Raw genomic sequence first — 19,541 nt, forward strand, 5'->3', positions numbered from 1 at the left:
ACATGATGGTAGGTCAACAGACTAACATGATGGTAGGTCAACATACTAACATGATGGTAGGTCAACATACTAACATGATGGTAGGTCAACTTACTAACATGATGGTAGGTCAACTTACTAACATGATGGTAGGTCAACATACTAACATGATGGTAGGTCAACTTACTAACATGATGGTAGGTCAACAGACTAACATGATGGTAGGTCAACATACTAACATGATGGTAGGTTAACATACTAACATGATGGTAGGTCAACAGACTAACATGATGGTAGGTCAACATACTAACATGATGGTAGGTCAACTTACTAACATGATGGTAGTTCAACATACTAACATGATGGTAGGTTAACATGATGGTAGGGCAACATGATGGTAGGTCAACAGACTAACATGATGGTAGGTCAACATACTAACATGATGGTAGGTCAACATACTAACATGATGGTAGATCAACATGATGGTAGGTCAACATACTAACATGATGGTAGGTCAACATACTAACATGATTGTAGTTCAACATACTAACATGATGGTAGGTTAACATACTAACATGATGGTAGGTCAACATACTAACATGATGGTAGATCAACATGATGGTAGGTCAACATACTAACATGATGGTAGGTCAACATACTAACATGATTGTAGGTCAACATACTAACATGATGGTAGGTTAACATACTAACATGATGGTAGGTCAACATACTAACATGATGGTAGGTCAACATACTAACATGATGGTAGGTCAACATACTGACATGATGGTAGGTCAACATACTAACATGATGGTATGTCAACATACTGACACGATGGTATGTCAACATACTGACAGGATGGTAGGTCAACATACTAACATGATGGTAGGTCAACATACTAACATGATGGTAGGTCAACATGATGGTAGGTCAACATGATGGTAGGTCAACATGATGGTAGGTCAACAGACTAACATGATGGTAGGTCAACATGATGGTAGGTCAACATGATGGTAGGTCAACAGACTAACATGATGGTAGGTCAACATGATGGTAGGTCAACAGACTAACATGATGGTAGGTCAACATACTAACATGATGGTAGGTCAACATGATGGTAGGTCAACATGATGGTAGGTCAACATGATGGTAGGTCAACATGATGGTAGGTCAACATACTAACATGATGGTAGGTCAACATGATGGTAGGTCAACATACTAACATGATGGTAGGTCAACATGATGGTAGGTCAACATGATGGTAGGTCAACATGATGGTAGGTCAACATGATGGTAGGTCAACAGGTATAATACAGCTAGCTATATGGTCATAGTCACATTTCAGCTCGGACTGCATTTCATAAAATGGATTTAATCTTTCTTTACAGAGAATCCCGAATTAGATGTTGCTCTGTGTTACAAACAATAACCAAGATACTATCAAACCATATTGAAACAATAGTCAAGATAGTATCAAAACCATATGAAAATCGGCATAGAATTATCTAGTTTAGCCTAGGCCTATACTCAGACATAGGCTAACTATTGTAATATAGACATATTTCATCATATAGAAACATGGCTGATGTAATATAGACATATTTCCTGATATAAAACATGGCTGATGTAATTTAGACATAATTCCTGATATAAAACATGGCTGATGTAATTTAGACATATTTCCTGATATAAAACATGGCTGATGTAATTTAGACATATGTCCTGATATAAAACATGGCTGATGTAATTTAGACATATTTCCTGATATAAAACATGGCTGATGTAATATAGACATGAATATTTCCTGATATAAAACATGGCTGATGTAATTTAGACATATTTCCTGATATAAAACATGGCTGATGTAATTTAGACATTAATATTTCCTGATATAAAACATGGCTGATATAATATAGACATATTTCCTCATATAAACATGACGGATGTAATATAGTCATGAATATAGGCCACAAGCATATTTTGTCCTATACAAATAGCAGAGTGCAGCACCATTTTCCCACGATCTAGAGATATTTCTCTCAACTGGAGCAAATTCACACACGCAGCCCAGCCACTCACCTGCTGGAGGTACATAAAGGTGAGAGCAGCGCAGGACAGTTGAGGACACATGTCTACGTTGGGCATCGCCACGCACGTTCCTCCCGTCAGGGGATGCTGCATTCTGTGCGCGGAGGCGGCGCACAGGGCTTGCATGCAGCGCGTGAGTCCCGATGCCTGAACCCGGTTTGTCTGTCTCTATCTGTCTGTATGTTTCTGTCCGCGTGCTGAAATGCAGTACCGTGGGCCCGGTCCCGTTATTTCTTTACCGATGTCAGCCGAGGTTTAACGTTCACCGGGTTGTTGTGTATTTTCAGAGCCCGGACAGTCCCGTGTCTTGCGCAATAGAATAACGGTCACATCGAGTGCGCGCTGAGTGGGACAGCCTTTCGCGTGCAGAGGAAAGCCGACGAAGAGAGTTTGTGTGTGTCGGTGTGTGAGCACTGGCTGCAGTGCGCGCGCGCGTGTGTGTGTGTGTGTGTGTGTGTGTGTGTGTGTGAAGAGATGGCGTGCCGAAGCAGCCCGCGTGCTACAGAGCTATGAGAGAATGTGAGTTAGTGTGTATGGAGGGAGGAAATAGAACGCCTGTGTGCATGTCGTGCCCACTGTAAATGTTGCAAGCTCTCTCTCTCTCAGTCGGATGAACTTCTCTGCCACCGGGCTCTGTTATATGCTGACTGTCTTTTCCCGTTACCGGTTCTTCCCGGGCCATCATCCAACGACCGACTTCTACCCCAGCCAAAACACTAACCCAACCTCGCTTGCACACTTTCACTATTATAAAGGGACTCGGCCAACAGTGTGTGTGTGTGTGTGTGTGCGCGTGCGTGCGTGTGTACGTGTGTGTGTGTCACGGAGAGGAGAAGGATGCAGCGGAGGAGAAGTGACGGTGACTCACCGATCAGGGCGCCGTGTTTGGGGCGCCTGGACTGGTGAGAGCTGAACGGAGGTGTTTCTGGGGGCCTGGACTGGTGAGAGCTGAACGGAGGTGTTTCTGGGGGCCTGGACTGGTGAGAGCTGAACGGAGGTGTTTCTGGGGGCCTGGACTGGTGAGAGCTGAACGGAGGTGTTTCTGGGGGCCTGGACTGGTGAGAGCTGAACGGAGGTGTTTCTGGGGGCCTGGACTGGTGAGAGCTGAACGGAGGTGTTTCTGGGGGCCTGGACTGGTGAGAGCTGAACGGAGGTGTTTCTGGGGGCCTGGACTGGTGAGAGCTGAACGGAGGTGTTTCTGGGGGCCTGGACTGGTGAGAGCTGAACGGAGGTGTTTCTGGGGGCCTGGACTGGTGAGAGCTGAACGGAGGTGTTTCTGGGGGCCTGGACTGGTGAGAGCTGAACGGAGGTGTTTCTGGGGGCCTGGACTGGTGAGAGCTGAACGGAGGTGTTTCTGGGGGCCTGGACTGGTGAGAGCTGAACGGAGGTGTTTCTGGGGGCCTGGACTGGTGAGAGCTGAACGGAGGTGTTTCTGGGGGCCTGGCTGCTCAACAGAGATGATACAGAGAAGACGCAGCAATGGGTCGATTTAACTAATTATTGTAAACATCTACCAATGCAATTAGGATCGTTACACATCATGAACAACGTTTTACACGAATAAAGTGTGAACTAATGTCAATTCGATAGTAATTCATTAATGAATTAGGGCAAACAATTTACTAAAAACTAAGTTAAAATCGTATATCATCTGAGCTTGTATTTCTTCAAATAGTTTGCTTGTTTGTTATTGTACCCAGTGACACAGCCAAAATGAAATAAAAATGACCACATAAGCTCATGAATGTTCTTCTGCAAAAAAAAGGAAAATGTAAAAGCCACTTATTCACAGAAAGTCAAACTAAATCTGAAAGAAATGCATCAATTATAAGCATCTGAAAGCTTCTCATGAAACATCAATTAAATTGATTGGAGAAAAACAACAACACACATCTCTCTCTCTCTCTCTGTGTCTCTCTCTGTGTCTCTCTCTGTGTCTCTCTCTGTGTCTCTCTCTCTCTCTCTCTCTCTCTCTCTCTCTCTCTCTCTCTGTGTCTCTCTCTGTGTCTCTCTCTGTGTCTCTCTCTGTGTCTCTCTCTCTCTCTCTCTCTCTCTCTCTCTCTCTCTCTCTCTCTCTCTCTCTCTCTCTCTCTCTCTCTCTCTCTCTCTCTCTCTCTCTCTCTCTCTCCTTCTCCTTCTCCCTCGCTCTTCCTCTCGTCCTCTCCCGTTCTCTCTTCTGCTCTCTCTCTAAATAATGCATCATAATAAACTTAAACAGGGCCGCAACATCTGTGAATAATCTAAAAACGAAATGTCTGCAGACAGACGACTCCATCACAACAAAACCTTCCACACAACCATAAACAAACCTATTATCTATCAAATCAAAGAGAGAGAGAGACGGATACAAGGACAGGGACAGGGACATGGACAGATACAGGGACAGAGACAGATACAAGGACAGATACAGGGACAGAGACAGATACAGGGACAGAGACAGATACAGGGACAGAGACAGATACAGGGACAGAGACAGATACAGGGACAGAGACAGATACAGGGACAGATACAAGGACAGATACAGGGACAGATACAGGGACAGAGACAGGGACAGAGACAGATACAGGGACAGAGACAGATACAGGGACAGAGACATATACAGGGACATGGACAGATACAAGGACAGATACAAGGACAGATACAGGGACAGATACAGGGACAGAGACAGGGACAGAGACAGATACAGGGACAGAGACAGATACAGGGACAGAGACATATACAGGGACAGAGACAGAGACAGGGACATGGACAGATACAAGGACAGATACAGGGACAGAGACAGGGACATGGACAGGGACAGAGACAGATACAGGGACAGAGACAGATACAGGGACAGATACAGATACAGTGACAGATACAGGGACAGAGACAGAGACAGGGACAGGGACAGGGACAGGGACAGGGACAGGGACATAGACAGAGACAGAGACAGATACAGGGACAGAGACAGGGACAGAGACATAGACATAGACAGATACAGGGACAGAGACAGGGACAGAGACAGATACAGGGACATGGACAGATACAAGGACAGATACAGGGACAGAGACAGGGACATGGACAGGGACAGAGACAGAGACAGGGACAGAGACATATACAGGGACAGAGACATATACAGGGACAGAGACAGGGACAGAGACAGGGACAGAGACAGAGACAGAGACAGATACAGATACATATACAGGGACAGAGACAGGGACAGAGACAGGGACAGAGACAGAGACAGAGACAGAGACAGATACAGAGACAGATACAGAGACAGATACAGGGACAGATACAGGGACAGGGACAGAGACATGGACAGAGAGCTCTACTGCCAGAGCTTCAGAATCTGAATGAAAGGTCTCCTTCTATTCGGTTCATTATTTACCACTAATGGAACAACGTGTATATGTGACTGACTGTATGTGTCTGACTGTATTTGTGTCTGACTGTATGTGTGTCTGACTGTATGTGTGTCTGACTGTATGTGTGTCTGACTGTATGTGTGTCTGACTGTATGTGTGTCTGACTGTATGTGTGTCGGACTGCATGTGTGTCTGACTGTATGTGTGTCTGACTGTATGTGTGTCTGACTGCATGTGTGTCTGACTGTATGTGTGTCTGACTGTATGTGTGTCGGACTGTATGTGTGTCTGAGTGTATGTGTGTCTGACTGTATGTGTGTCAGACTGTATGTGTGTCTGAGTGCATGTGTGTGTGAGTGCATGTGTGTGTGAGTGCATGTGTGTGTGAGACCATGTGTGTGTGAGACCATGTGTGTTTGAGACCATGTGTGTGTGAGTGCATGTGTGTGTGTGAGATTTGATAGTGTAAGGCTGAGTGGCTGGGTGAGATTTGATAGTGTAAGGCTGAGTGGCTGGGTGAGATTTGATAGTGTAAGGCTGAGTGGCTGGGTGAGATTTGATAGTGTAAGGCTGAGTGGCTGGGTGAGATTTGATAGTGTAAGGCTGAGTGGCTGGGTGAGATTTGATAGTGTAAGGCTGAGTGGCTGGGTGAGATTTGATAGTGTAAGGCTGAGTGGCTGGGTGAGATTTGATAGTGTAAGGCTGAGTGGCTGGATGAGATTTGATAGTGTAAGGCTGAGTGGCTGGGTGAGATTTGATAGTGTAAGGCTGAGTGGCTGGGTGAGATTTGATAGTGAAAGGCTGAGTGGCTGGGTGAGATTTGATAGTGTAAGGCTGAGTGGCTGGGTGAGATTTGATAGTGTAAGGCTGAGTGGCTGGGTGAGATTTGACAGTGTAAGGCTGAGTGGCTGGGTGAGATTTGATAGTGTAAGGCTGAGTGGCTGGGTGAGATTTGATAGTGTAAGGCTGAGTGGCTGGGTGAGATTTGATAGTGTAAGGCTGAGTGGCTGGATGAGATTTGATAGTGTAAGGCTGAGTGGCTGGGTGAGATTTGATAGTGTAAGGCTGAGTGGCTGGGTGAGATTTGATAGTGTAAGGCTGAGTGGCTGGGTGAGATTTGACAGTGTAAGGCTGAGTGGCTGGATGAGATTTGATGACAGCTAAGGTCCCAGTAACGTGACCATTTAAACAATGGCTAAAACAATGATTTTAAATAACAACCAAAACAAATGATTAAATACAAACATAAACTTAAACAGATTAGTCAGCTAATAATGTTGAATCATAGACCTCTAATAGTGATGAATCACAGACCTCTAATAATGTTAAATCATAGACCTCTAATAGTGATGAATCACAGACCTCTAATAGTGATGAATCATAGACCTCTAATAGTGACGAATCACAGACCTCTAATAGTGATGAATCACAGACCTCTAATAGTGTTGAATCATAGTCCTCTATGTATAACCTTCCAGATCTCAGTAAATTTCCTTCTCCAGAATGACAACACCACAACAGAGTGATTAGTCCATTACTGTTGTACAGGAGGAGAATATTATCACGCACGCACGCACGCACGCACGCACCCACGCACGCACGCACGCACCCACGCACGCAGCATGGCATCTGATTTGGGGATGTCGGGCTACATGATAGTAATTGCCTAGACAGATGAAGTTGTGTGGGAGCAGGGCAGGGAGTTTAAGGGCCTCATACATACACACACACACACACACACACACACACAAACACACACACAAGGAGAGGAGAGTAGCGAGGAGGAGAGAGGAGAGTAGCGAGGAGGAGAGAGGAGTGGAGAGTAGCGAGGAGGGGAGGGGAGTGGAGAGTAGGGAGGAGGGGAGGGGAGTGGAGTGGAGAGGAGAGTAGCGAGGAGAGGAGGGGAGGGGAGGGGAGAGGAGAGGAGAGGAGGGGAGGGGGAGGGGAGGGGAGGAGAGAGAGGAGAGTAGCGAGGAGGGGAGGAGGGGAGAGGAGAAGAGAGTAGCGAGGAGGGGAGGGGAGAGGAGAGGGGAGTGGAGAGGAGAGAGGAGGGGAGGGGAGAGGAGAGTAGTGAGAAGGGGAGGGGAGGGGAGAGTAGCGAGGAGGGGAGGGGAGAGGAGAGGAGAGTAGTGAGAAGGGGAGGGGAGTGGAGAGGAGAGTAGCGAGGAGGGGAGGGGAGGGGAGGGGAGAGTAGCGAGGAGGGGAGGGGAGGGGAGAGGAGAGTAGTGAGAAGGGGAGGGGAGTTGAGAGGAGAGGAGAGGAGGGGAGGGGAGTGGAGAGGAGAGTAGCGAGGAGGGGAGGGGAGTGGAGAGGAGAGGAGCGTAGCGAGGAGGAGAGGAGAGTAGCGAGGAGGGGAGGGGAGAGGAGAGGAGAGGGGAGGGGAGAGTAGCGAGGAGGGGAGTGGAGAGGAGAGTAGCGAGGAGGGGAGGGGAGTGGAGAGGAGAGGAGAGTAGCGAGGAGGGGAGGGGAGTGGAGAGGAGAGGAGAGTAGCGGGGAGGAGAGTGGAGAGGAGAGGAGAGTAGCGAGGAGGGGAGGGGAGGGGAGAGTAGCGAGGAGGGGAGGGGAGGGGAGAGGAGAGTAGTGAGAAGGGGAGGGGAGGGGAGAGTAGCGAGGAGGGGAGGGGAGTGGAGAGGAGAGGAGGGGAGGGGAGTGGAGAGGAGAGTAGCGAGGAGAGGAGAGTAGCGAGGAGGGGAGGGGAGTGGAGAGGAGAGGAGAGGTGAGAGGAGCGTAGCGAGGAGGAGAGGAGAGGAGCGAGGAGGGGAGTGGAGAGGAGAGTAGCGAGGAGGGGAGGGGAGTGGAGAGGAGAGGAGAGTAGCGAGGAGGGGAGGGGAGTGGAGAGGAGAGGAGAGTAGCTGGGAGGAGAGTGGAGAGGAGAGGAGAGTAGCGAGGAGGGGAGGGGAGGGGAGAGTAGCGAGGAGGGGAGGGGAGTGGAGAGGAGAGTAGTGAGAAGGGGAGGGGAGGGGAGAGTAGCGAGGAGGGGAGGGGAGTGGAGAGGAGAGGAGGGGAGGGGAGTGGAGAGGAGAGTAGCGAGGAGAGGAGAGTAGCGAGGAGGGGAGGGGAGTGGAGAGGAGAGGAGAGGGGAGAGGAGCGTAGCGAGGAGGAGAGGAGAGGAGCGAGGAGGGGAGGGGAGAGGAGAGGAGAGGGGAGAGGAGAGTAGCGAGGAGGGGAGTGGAGAGGAGAGTAGCGAGGAGGGGAGGGGAGTGGAGAGGAGAGTAGCGAGGAGGAGAGGGGAGAGGAGAGGAGAGTAGCGATGAGGGGAGGGGAGTGGATAGGAGAGGGGAGAGGAGAGTAGCGAGGAGGGGAGTGGAGAGGAGAGTAGCGAGGAGGGGAGGGGACTGGAGAGGAGAGTAGCGAGGAGGGGAGGGGAGAGGAGAGGAGAGTAGCGAGGAGGGGAGGGGAGTGGAGAGGAGAGTAGTGGGGAGGGGAGTGGAGAGGAGAGTAGCGAGGAGGGGAGGAGAGTAGCGAGGAGGGGAGGGGAGGGAGAGGAGAGTAGCGAGGAGGAGAGGAGAGTAGCGAGGAGGGGAGGGGAGAGGAGAGGAGAGGGGAGGGGAGAGTAGCGAGGAGGGGAGTGGAGAGGAGAGTAGCGAGGAGGGGAGGGGAGTGGAGAGGAGAGGAGAGTAGCGAGGAGGGGAGGGGAGAGGAGAGGAGAGTAGCGAGGAGGGGAGAGGAGAGGAGAGTAGCGAGGAGGGGAGGGGAGAGGAGAGTAGCGAGGAGAGGAGGGGAGGGGAGAGGAGCGTAGTGAGAAGGGGAGGGGAGGGGAGAGTGAGAGGGGAGAGTAGCGAGGAGGAGAGGGGAGAGGAGAGGAGAGTAGCGAGGAGGAGAGGGGAAAGGTGAGTAGCGAGCAGGAGAGGGGAGAGGAGAGGAGAGTAGCGAGGAGGGGAGGGGAGAGGAGAGTAGCGAGGAGGAGAGGGGAGAAGAGAGGTGAGTAGCGAGGAGGAGAGGGGAGAGGAGAGTAGCGAGGATGGGAGGGGAGAGTAGCGAGGAGGAGAGGGGAGAGGTGAGTAGCGAGGAGGAGAGTGGAGAGGAGAGTAGCGAGGAGGGGAGGGGAGAGGAGAGTAGCGAGGAGGAGAGGGGAGTGGAGAGGAGAGTAGCGAGGAGGGGAGGGGAGTGGAGAGTAGAGTAGCGAGGAGGGGAGGGGAGTGGAGAGTAGCGAGGAGGGGAGGGGAGAGGAGAGTAGCGAGGAGTGGAGGGGAGAGGAGAGTAGCGAGGAGGGGAGGGGAGAGGAGAGGAGAGTAGCGAGGAGGGGAGGGGAGAGGAGAGTAGCGAGGAGGGGAGGGAGGGAGAGGAGAGTAGAGGAGGGGAGGGGAGTGGAGAGTAGCGAGGGGAGAGGGGAGTGGAGAGGAGAGTAGCGAGGAGGGGAGAGGAGCAGAGAGGGGAGTGGAGAGGAGAGTAGCGAGGAGGGGAGAGGAGTGGAGAGGTGAGTAGCGAGGAGGGGAGGGGAGTGGAGAGTAGCGAGGATGGGAGGGGAGTGGAGAGGAGAGGAGGGGAGGGGAGTGGAGAGGAGAGGAGGGGAGGGGAGTGGAGAGGAGAGGAGGGGAGGGGAGGCGAGGGGAGGGGAGGGGAGAGGAGAGGAGAGGAGGGGAGGGGAGTGGAGAGTAGCGAGGATGGGAGGGGAGTGGAGAGGAGAGGAGGGGAGTGGAGAGGAGAAGAGGGGAGGGGAGGGGAGTGGAGAGGAGAGGAGAGGAGAGGAGGGGAGGGGAGTGGAGAGGAGAGGAGGGGAGAGGAGAGTAGCGAGGAGGGGAGGGGAGAGGAGAGGGGAGTGGAGAGGGGAGCGGAGAGGAGAGTAGCGAGGAGAGGAGAGGAGAGGAGGGGAGAGGAGAGTAGCGAGGAGAGGAGAGGAGGGGAGAGGAGAGTAGCGAGGAGAGGAGGGGAGGGGAGTGGAGAGGAGAGGAGGGGAGTGGAGAGGAGAGGAGAGGAGAGGAGGGGAGGGGAGTGGAGAGGAGAGGAGGGGAGAGGAGAGGAGAGGAGAGGAGAGGAGAGGAGGGGAGGGGAGTGGAGAGGAGAGGAGGGGAGAGGAGAGTAGCGAGGAGGGGAGAGGAGGGGAGAGGAGAGTAGAGGAGGGGAGAGGAGAGGAGAGGAGGGGAGTGGAGAGGAGAGGAGGGGGGAGGAGAGTAGCGAGGAGGGGAGAGGAGGGGAGAGGAGAGTAGAGGAGGGGAGAGGAGAGTAGCGAGGAGGGGAGTGGAGAGGAGAGGAGGGGAGAGGAGAGGAGAGAGGAGGGGAGAGGAGAGTAGCGAGGAGGGGAGGGGAGTGGAGAGGGGAGTGGAGAGGAGAGGAGAGGAGGGGAGAGGAGAGGAGAGGGAAGAGGAGAGGATAGGAGGGGGGAGAGGAGAGTAGCGAGGAGGAGAGGGGAGAGGAGAGGAGAGGAGAGTAGCGAGGAGGGGAGAGGAGAGGATAGGAGGGGAGAGAGGAGAGTAGCGAGGAGGGGAGAGGAGAGGAGGGGGAGAGGGGAGTGGAGAGGAGGGGAGTGGAGAGGGAGAGGAGGGGGGTGGGGAGTGGAGAGGAGAGAGGGGGAGAGGAGAGTAGCGAGGAGGGGAGGGGAGGGGAGAGGAGAGTAGCGAGGAGGGGAGAAGGAGGGAGGTAGGATAGAAGGTGCGTGGGTAATATAATTTGCCCTGGGCAGGGGGGCTTAGAAATGAGGTGGTAACAGAACAATAGATATCACAATACACGTTTAATATACAGCTGTTATTAGACCTAAATACACCAGTTCATATCAATGTCTTTCATAAAAACACAGATACACTCTGTGGCCAGTTTATTAGGTACACCCATCTAGTACCAGGCCAGTTTATTAGTTACACCCATCTAGTACCAGGCCAGTTTATTAGGTACAACCATCTACTACCAGGCCAGTTTATTAGGTACACCCATCTAGTACCAGGCCAGTTTATTCAGTACAGCCATCTAGTACCAGGCCAGTTTATTAGGTACAACCATCTAGTACCAGGCCAGTTTATTAGGTACAACGATCTAGTACCAGGCCAGTTTATTAGGTACAACCATCTAGTACCAGGCCAGTTTATTAGGTACAACCATCTAGTACCTGGCCAGTTTATTAGGCACACCCATCTAGTACCAGGCCAGTTTATTAGGTACAGCCATCTAGTACCAGGTCAGTTTATTAGTTACAGCCATCTAGTACCAGGCCAGTTTATTAGGTACAACCATCTAGTACCAGGCCAGTTTATTAGGTACAACCATCTAGTACCAGGCCAGTTTATTAGGTACAACCATCTAGTACCTGGTCAGTTTATTAGGCACACCCATCTAGTACCAGGCCAGTTTATTAGGTACAGCCATCTAGTACCAGGTCAGTTTATTAGTTACAGCCATCTAGTACCAGGCCAGTTTATTAGGTACAACCATCTAGTACCAGGCCAGTTTATTAGGTACAACCATCTAGTACCAGGCCAGTTTATTAGGTACAGCCATCTAGTACCAGGTCAGTTTATTAGTTACAGCCATCTAGTACCAGGCCAGTTTATTAGGTACAACCATCTAGTACCAGGCCAGTTTATTAGGTACAACCATCTAGTACCAGGCCAGTTTATTAGGTACAACCATCTAGTACCAGGTCAGTTTATTAGTTACAGCCATCTAGTACCAGGCCAGTTTATTAGGTACAACCATCTAGTACCAGGTCAGTTTATTAGTTACAGCCATCTAGTACCAGGCCAGTTTATTAGGTACAACCATCTAGTACCAGGTCAGTTTATTAGTTACAGCCATCTAGTACCAGGCCAGTTTATTAGGTACAACCATCTAGTACCAGGCCAGTTTATTAGGTACAACCATCTAGTACCAGGCCAGTTTATTAGGTACAACCATCTAGTACCAGGCCAGTTTATTAGGTACAACCATCTAGTACCAGGCCAGTTTATTAGGTACAACCATCTAGTACCAGGTCAGTTTATTAGTTACAGCCATCTAGTACCAGGCCAGTTTATTAGGTACAACCATCTAGTACCCGGACAGTTTTTTAGGTACTGCCATTTAGTACCATGCCAGTTTTTTAGGCACACCCACACCCACTCTGAATTCTTCGGGGCATGGAAACATTGCTCAATTGGTATCAAGGGACAAAATATCTGCCGGGAAAACTTTCTCTACCCATTCCACCACCGCCACCAGCCTATACCGTTGACACCAGGCAAGATGGGGCCAAGGAGAGGAGGAGGGGAAGAGGAGAGGAAAGGAGGAGAGGAAGAGGAGAGGAGGAGAGGAGGAGGGGAAGAGGAGAGGAGGAGAGGATGGGAAGGGGAGAGGAAGGGAAGAGGAGAGGAGGAGGGGAAGAGGAAGAGGAAGAGGAGGGGAGGAAGAGGAGATGAGGGGAAGAGGAGAGAAGGAGGGGAAGAGGAGAGGAGGAGAGGGGGAGGGGGAGGAAAGGAGGAGGGGAAGAGGAGGAGGGGAGGAGGAGGGTGAAGAGGAGAGGAAGAGGAGAGGAGGAAGGGAAGAGGAGAGGAGAGAGGAAGAGGGGAGGAGGAGGAGGAGAAACATTCTCAGAGTTAGACAGTGATGAGGAGCGACATGTCGGAGCGCAGGGCCAAACACCAGGGCTGACTGCTCTGTGCTCGCTTGTATTTGTGTGTGAGTGTGTGTATGTGTGTGTGTCGCAGGGGTAAACACCAGGGCTCCCTGCTCACACCAGGCTCAGCCATTACAACGTTTTAACTTCCATTAACATGTCACTTCCCCTAACGTGTGTGTGTGTGCGCCTGTGCCGGTGCGTGACTGTGTGTCGTGCGTGTGCGTGTGTATGACCAGGGGCTGTCACATACAGTAACAGTTCAGCGGTGTCTAGCAGGAAAACCCTGAGAGCTGACGACCCCACCATCCATCAAACCTGACACACACACACCACCCTCTCATCACACTGTGTATGTGACAGAAAGGAAGAAAGATAGACACAGAAGGCAGAGAGAGAGAGGCAGAGAGAGGCAGAGAAAGAGGCAGAGAGAGAGGCAGAGAGAGGCAGAGGGAGAGGCAGAGAGAGGCAGAGAGAGGCAGAGAGAGAGGCAGAGAGAGAGAGGCAGAGAGAGGCAGAGAGAGAGGCAGAGAGAGAGAGGCAGAGAGAGAGGCAGAGAGAGAGAGGCAGAGAGAGGCAGAGAGAGAGGAAGAGAGAGAGAGGCAGAGAGAGCGAGGCAGAGAGAGGCAGAGAGAGAGGCAGAGAGAGAGAGGCAGAGAGAGAGAGGCAGAGAGAGAGCGAGGCAGAGAGAGAGAGGCAGAGAGAGAGGCATAGAGGGGCAGAGAGAGAGGAAGAGAGGGGTAGGAGGAAGAGAGAGTGGAGAGTGTAAGTGTATTGGTGAGAGAGGCAGAGAGATGTGTGTGACTATTAATGAACTGTGTAACATGTTTAGTCTGTTACCACTCTCTAATAACCTCCTCCACAGTCTCTCTATGGAGATATGGATGTTCTAATGCCTCCTCCACAGTCACTATGGAGAGATGGATGTTCTAATACCTCCTCCACAGTCACTATGGAGAGATGGATGTTATAATGCCTCCTCCACAGTCACTATGGAGATATGGATGTTCTAATGCCTCCTCCACAGTCACTATGGAGAGATGGATGTTATAATGCCTCCTCCACAGTCACAATGGAGATATGGATGTTCTAAGGCCTCTTCCACAGTCACTATGGAGAGATGGATGTTATAATGCCTCCTCCACAGTCACTATGGAGATATGGATGTTATAATGCCTCCTCCACAGTCACTATGGAGAGATGGATGTTATAATGCCTCCTCCACAGTCACTATGGAGATATGGATGTTATAATGCCTCCTCCACAGTCACAATGGAGATATGGATGTTCTAAGGCCTCTTCCACAGTCACTATGGAGAGATGGATGTTATAATGCCTCCTCCACAGTCACTATGGAGATATGGATGTTATAATGCCTCTTCCACAGTCACAATGGAGATATGGATGTTCTAATGCCTCCTCCACAGTCACTATAGAGATATGGATGTTCTAAGGCCTCCTCCACAGTCACTATGGAGATATGGATGTTCTAATGCCTCCTAAAGGGTCAATCTGCGATTGGAACATCAATTTTTTAAAAAATTTTTTTACATTGATTAAATATACCAATATATTCTTGAAGAGTATAACTTATAAATGCCTTATGAGCTTATTTCAACTGTCACACTCCATGAGAACCCAGAATATAAACTTGTTTTACTCCATTGTTTGTAGTCATTGTAATTGTAAATAAACACAGTTTGGCCTCAAAACATGGTTAAAACTATCATTTTGATCAAACTTTGCCACTGGTTATAGCTGGTTATATAGCTGGTTATAGCCGGTTACAGCTGGTTATATAGCTGGTTATAGCTGGTTACAGCTGGTTATATAGCTGGTTATAGCTGGTATAGCTGGTTATATAGCTGACTACAGCTCAGCATTCAACATCATAGTTCCCTCCAAGTTCATCATTAAGCTGTAGGCCCTGGGTCACAACCCCACCCTGTGCAACAGGTCCTGGACTTTCTGATAGTCTGCCCCCAGGTGGTGAAGTTAGGAAACAACACCTCCACTTCACTGAGCCTCAACACTGGGGCCACACAAGGGTGCGTGCTCAGCCCCCTCCTGTACTCCCTGTTCACCCATGACTGCGTGGCCATGCAAGCCTCCAACTCAATCATCAAGTTTGGAAACGACACAACAGTGGTAGGCTTGATTACCAGCAACGACAAGACAGCCTACAGAGAGGAGGTGAGGGCCCTCAGAGTGTGGTGTCAGGAAAACAACCTCTCACTCAACGTCAACAAAACAAAGGAGATGATTGTGGACTTCAGGAAACAGCAGAGGGAGCACCCCCTCTGTAGAACGTTTTAAGTTCCTGGGCGTACACATCACAGACAAACTGAAATGATCCACCCACATGGACAACCTCAGGAGGCTGAAGAAATTTGTCTTGTCACCTAAAACCCTGACAAACTTTTACGGGTTCACAATCGAGAGTATCCCGTCGGGCTGTATCACCGCCTGGTACGGCAACTGCACCGCAGTTGCCAACACCCCCACTCTCCAGAGGGTAGTGAGGTCTGCACAACGCATCACCAGGGGCAAACTACTCGCCCTCCACGACACCTACACCACCCGATGTCACAGGAAGGCCAAAAAGATAATCAAGGACAACAACCACACGAGCCACTGCCTGTTCACCCCGCTATCATCCAGAAGGCGAGGTCAGTACAGGTGCATCAAAACTGGGACAGAGAGACTGAAAAACAGCTTCTATCTCAAGGCCATCAGACTGTTAAACAGCCATCACTAACACAGAGAGGCTGCTGTCTACATACAGACTTGAAATCAATGGCCACTTGTTATGGTTTTCTTCCTGGGATGAAGGAGAGGACCAAAACGCAGCGCGGCTAGTGTTCAACATAATTTAATAAAGAATGTGTGAGAACACTACAAACAACAAAACAATAAATGTGAAAACCGAAAACAGTCCTATCTGGTGCAGAACACAAAGACAGAAGACAATCACCCACAATCCCCAACACAAAACAAGCCACCTATATATGATTCTCAATCAGGGACAACGATTGACAGCTGCCTCTGATTGAGAACCATATTAGGCTGAACACAGAAACAGACAAACTAGACACACAACATAGAATGCCCACGCAGCTCACGTCCTGACCAACACTAAAACAAGCAAAACACACAAGAACTATGGTCAGGACGTGACACCACTTTAATAAATGGATCACTAGTCACTTTAAACAATGCCACTTTAATAACGTTTACATATTTTACATTACTCATCTCATATGTATATACTGTATTTTATATCATGCCGCTCGGCCATCGCTCATCCATATATTTATATGAACATATTCTTATTTCATCCCTTTAGATGTGTGTGTGTGACGTAGTTGTGAAATTGTTAGATTTCTTGTTAGATATTACTGCACGGTTGGAACTAGAAGCACAAGCATTTCACTACACTCACATTAACATCTGCTAACCATGTGTATGTGACCAATAACATCTGCTAACCATGTGTATGTGACCAAGAACATCTGCTAACCATGTGTATGTGACCAATAACATCTGCTAACCATGTGTATGTGACCAATACAATTTGATGTGATTAGATTTGATAGATGGTAAGTGGTGGTCTGTAGATGATGTGATTTGATCATACCATTGGCATCGTCTGACATGGCCTGACAAGAGAGAGGAGTGGAGGATGGTAGGAGCAAGAGAGAGAGAAGAGGAGGGGGTAGAAGGAAGAGAGATAGGAGAGGAGGAGGGTAGGAGGAAGAGAGAGAGAATATGAGGGGGTAGGAGGACGAGAGAGAGCAGGAGGGGGTAGGAGGAAGAGAGAGAGGAGATGAGTGGGTAGGAGGAAGAGAGAGAGGAGGAGGGGGTAGGAGGAAGAGAGAGAAGAGGAGGGGGTAGGAGGAAGAGAGAGAGGAGGAGGGGGTAGGAGGAAGAGAGAGAGGAGAGGGGGTAGGAGGAAAGAGGGAGAGGAGAGGGGGGTAGGAGGAAGAGAGAGAGGAGAGGGGGGTAGGAGGAAAGAGGGAGAGGAGAGGGGGGTAGGAGGAAGAGAGAGAGGAGAGGGGGGTAGGAGGAAGAGAGAGAGGAGAGGAGGGGGTAGGAGGAAGAGAGAGAGGAGAGGAGGGGGTAGGAGGAAGAGAGAGAAGAGAGGGGGTAGGAGGAAGAGAGAGAGGAGGAGGGGGGTAGGAGGAAGAGAGAGGAGGAGGGGGTAGGAGGAAGAGAGAGAGGAGAGTGGGGTAGGGGGAAGAGAGAGAGGAGAGGGGGGTAGGAGGAAAGAGGGAGAGGAGAGGGGGGTAGGAGGAAGAGAGAAAGGAGGGGGTAGGAGGAAGAGAGAGAGGAGAGGAGGGGTAGGAGGAAGAGAGAGAAGAGAGGGGGTAGGAGGAAGAGAGAGATGAGGGGGTAGGAGGAAGAGAGAGAAAAGGAGGGGGTAGGAGGAAGAGAGAGAGGAGAGGAGTGGGTAGGAGGAAGAGAGAGAGGAGAGGATGGGGTAGGAGGAAGAGAGAGAGGAGAGGAGGGTGGAAGGAGGAAGATAGAGAAGAGGAGGGGGTAGGAGGAAGAGAGAGAGGAGACGAGGGGGTAGGAACCTGACAAGAGAGAGGAGGATAAAGAGGGAGAGGGTAAGAGAAGCCCTGAGGCTGACACCACAGGAGAGGGGAGAGCGGGGAAGGGAGAGGGAGAGGGAAAAGAGGTGGAGAGGAGAGAGGGGTGAGTAGAGTGCAGTAGAGTGCTGAATAAGGGGTTCGACAAAAGATAGAGAAATAATATTTTTTTTTAACAGACAGAGAAAGCAAGATATATAAAGAGAAAGTATGAAAAAGATAGTGACCGTGAAGTGGAATAAAATATAAATCAAGCAGCTGAATTAAACAAAGTACGATCACTAAATTGTACTCTGTCCTGATATTCCTCAGCAGTGCTGGAAATGTCTGGTCACAACAAAACAACCCCTGTGACCTTTTGGTTTCAGAAACAAAACAAGACTCGACCACCTGGTTGTTTTTTGATTCCCAGACTGACCCTTTAATGAGTTTTCAGAAGAAGATGAAGAGGAAGAAGAGGAAGATGATGATGAGGAAGAACAACAAACTGGTGACTAACTTCTCTGAGGCTTAAATGAATACACCTCCCCATGTGACAGAGGATTCCATTAGAGTCACTATCTGAAATGATCAACTACAACACATTAGAATGGGAAGCTGAGTCGTTATCGTGTTAGCATCGTCACGCTAACTACGTGACTCAACCGCTAAGGGCCTGTCTGTGTGTTTGTCCTTCATGTGTTAATGTGTGTGGCAGGTAGCCTAGCGGTTAAGAGCGTTGGGCCAGTATACCGAAAGGTCACTGGTTCGAATCTCCCCTTGAGCATGGAATTCAGAAAGTATTCAGACCCCTTGACTTTCTCTAAATTGGCCCACCCACTCTATAACAAGCTTTCCTATTGGTTCTGATCAGTATGGACACTTCCCATTGGTTCCTGTAGCTGTGTCTCTATGGTCACGGTGCAGTAACCTGCATGGTGATTGGCTGCTGATGGTCCTATTAGATGGACATTTCCTTCAGAAAGGTTTCACACCCCTCGACTTTTCCCACATACTGTTGTTTTACAGCCTGTGTGACTGTCCTACACACAATACCCCGTAACGTTTTACAGCCTGTGTGACTGTCCTACTCACAATACCCGTAACGTTTTAAAGCCTGTGTGACTGTCCTACTCACAATACCCCGTAACGTTTTACAGCCTGTGTGACTGTCCTACACACAACACCCCGTAACGTTTTACAGCCTGTGTGACTGTCCTACTCACAACACCCCGTAACGTTTTACAGCCTGTGTGACAGTCCTACTCACAACACCCCGTAACGTTTTACAGCCTGTGTGACTGTCCTACACACAATACCCCGTAACGTTTTACAGCCTGTGTGACTGTCCTACACACAATACCCCGTAACGTTTTACAGCCTGTGTGACTGTCCTACACACAATACCCCGTAACGTTTTACAGCCTGTGTGACTGTCCTACACACAATACCCCGTAACGTTTTACAGCCTGTGTGACTGTCCTACACACAACACCCCGTAACGTTTTACAGCCTGTGTGACTGTCCTACACACAATACCCCGTAACGTTTTACAGCCTGTGTGACTGTCCTACTCACAATACCCCGTAACGTTTTACAGCCTGTGTGACAGTCCTACTCACAATACCCAGTAACGTTTTACAGCCTGTGTGACTGTCCTACACACAACACCCCATAACATCAACGTTGCATTTAGGTGGTGGCTTACATTATGTCATGGGTATGCTTGTCAAGGAATAGAGCTCAGCACAGGCAAAGTCCTAGAGGAAAACCTACTTCAGTCTGCTTTCCACCAGACACTGGGAGAGGAAATCACCTTTCAGCAGGGCAATAACCTAAAACACAAGACTAAATATACACTGGTGTTCTCTAATGTTGACTTAAATCAATTTGAAAATCTATGGCATGTGTCACGACTTCCGCCGAAGTCGGTCCCTCTCCTTGTTCGGGCGGCGTTCGGCGGTCGACGTCACCGGTCTTCTAGCCATCGCCGCTCCACCTTTCATTTTCCTTTGCTTTTGTCTTGTTTTT

At 49.9% G+C, this 19,541-nt stretch overlaps 1 protein-coding gene across 6 annotated transcripts in view; it reads right to left on the reverse strand.

Moving 5' to 3' along the window:
- LOC129831640 (RNA binding protein fox-1 homolog 1-like) overlaps positions 1-19,541 on the reverse strand; it is a gene marked incomplete at its 3' end in the record, with an annotated part of 342,155 nt that overhangs the window by 152,965 nt on the left and 169,649 nt on the right. Inside the window, 1 exon segment of one of the 6 annotated variants that reach the window (XM_055895009.1) lies at positions 2,059-2,499. In XM_055895009.1, the coding sequence (XP_055750984.1) occupies positions 2,059-2,193 (135 nt within the window). 6 annotated transcript variants of the gene reach the window in all.

Source organism: Salvelinus fontinalis, chromosome 2 (assembly GCF_029448725.1).
Source record: "Salvelinus fontinalis isolate EN_2023a chromosome 2, ASM2944872v1, whole genome shotgun sequence".
Lineage (NCBI taxonomy): Eukaryota > Metazoa > Chordata > Actinopteri > Salmoniformes > Salmonidae > Salvelinus > Salvelinus fontinalis.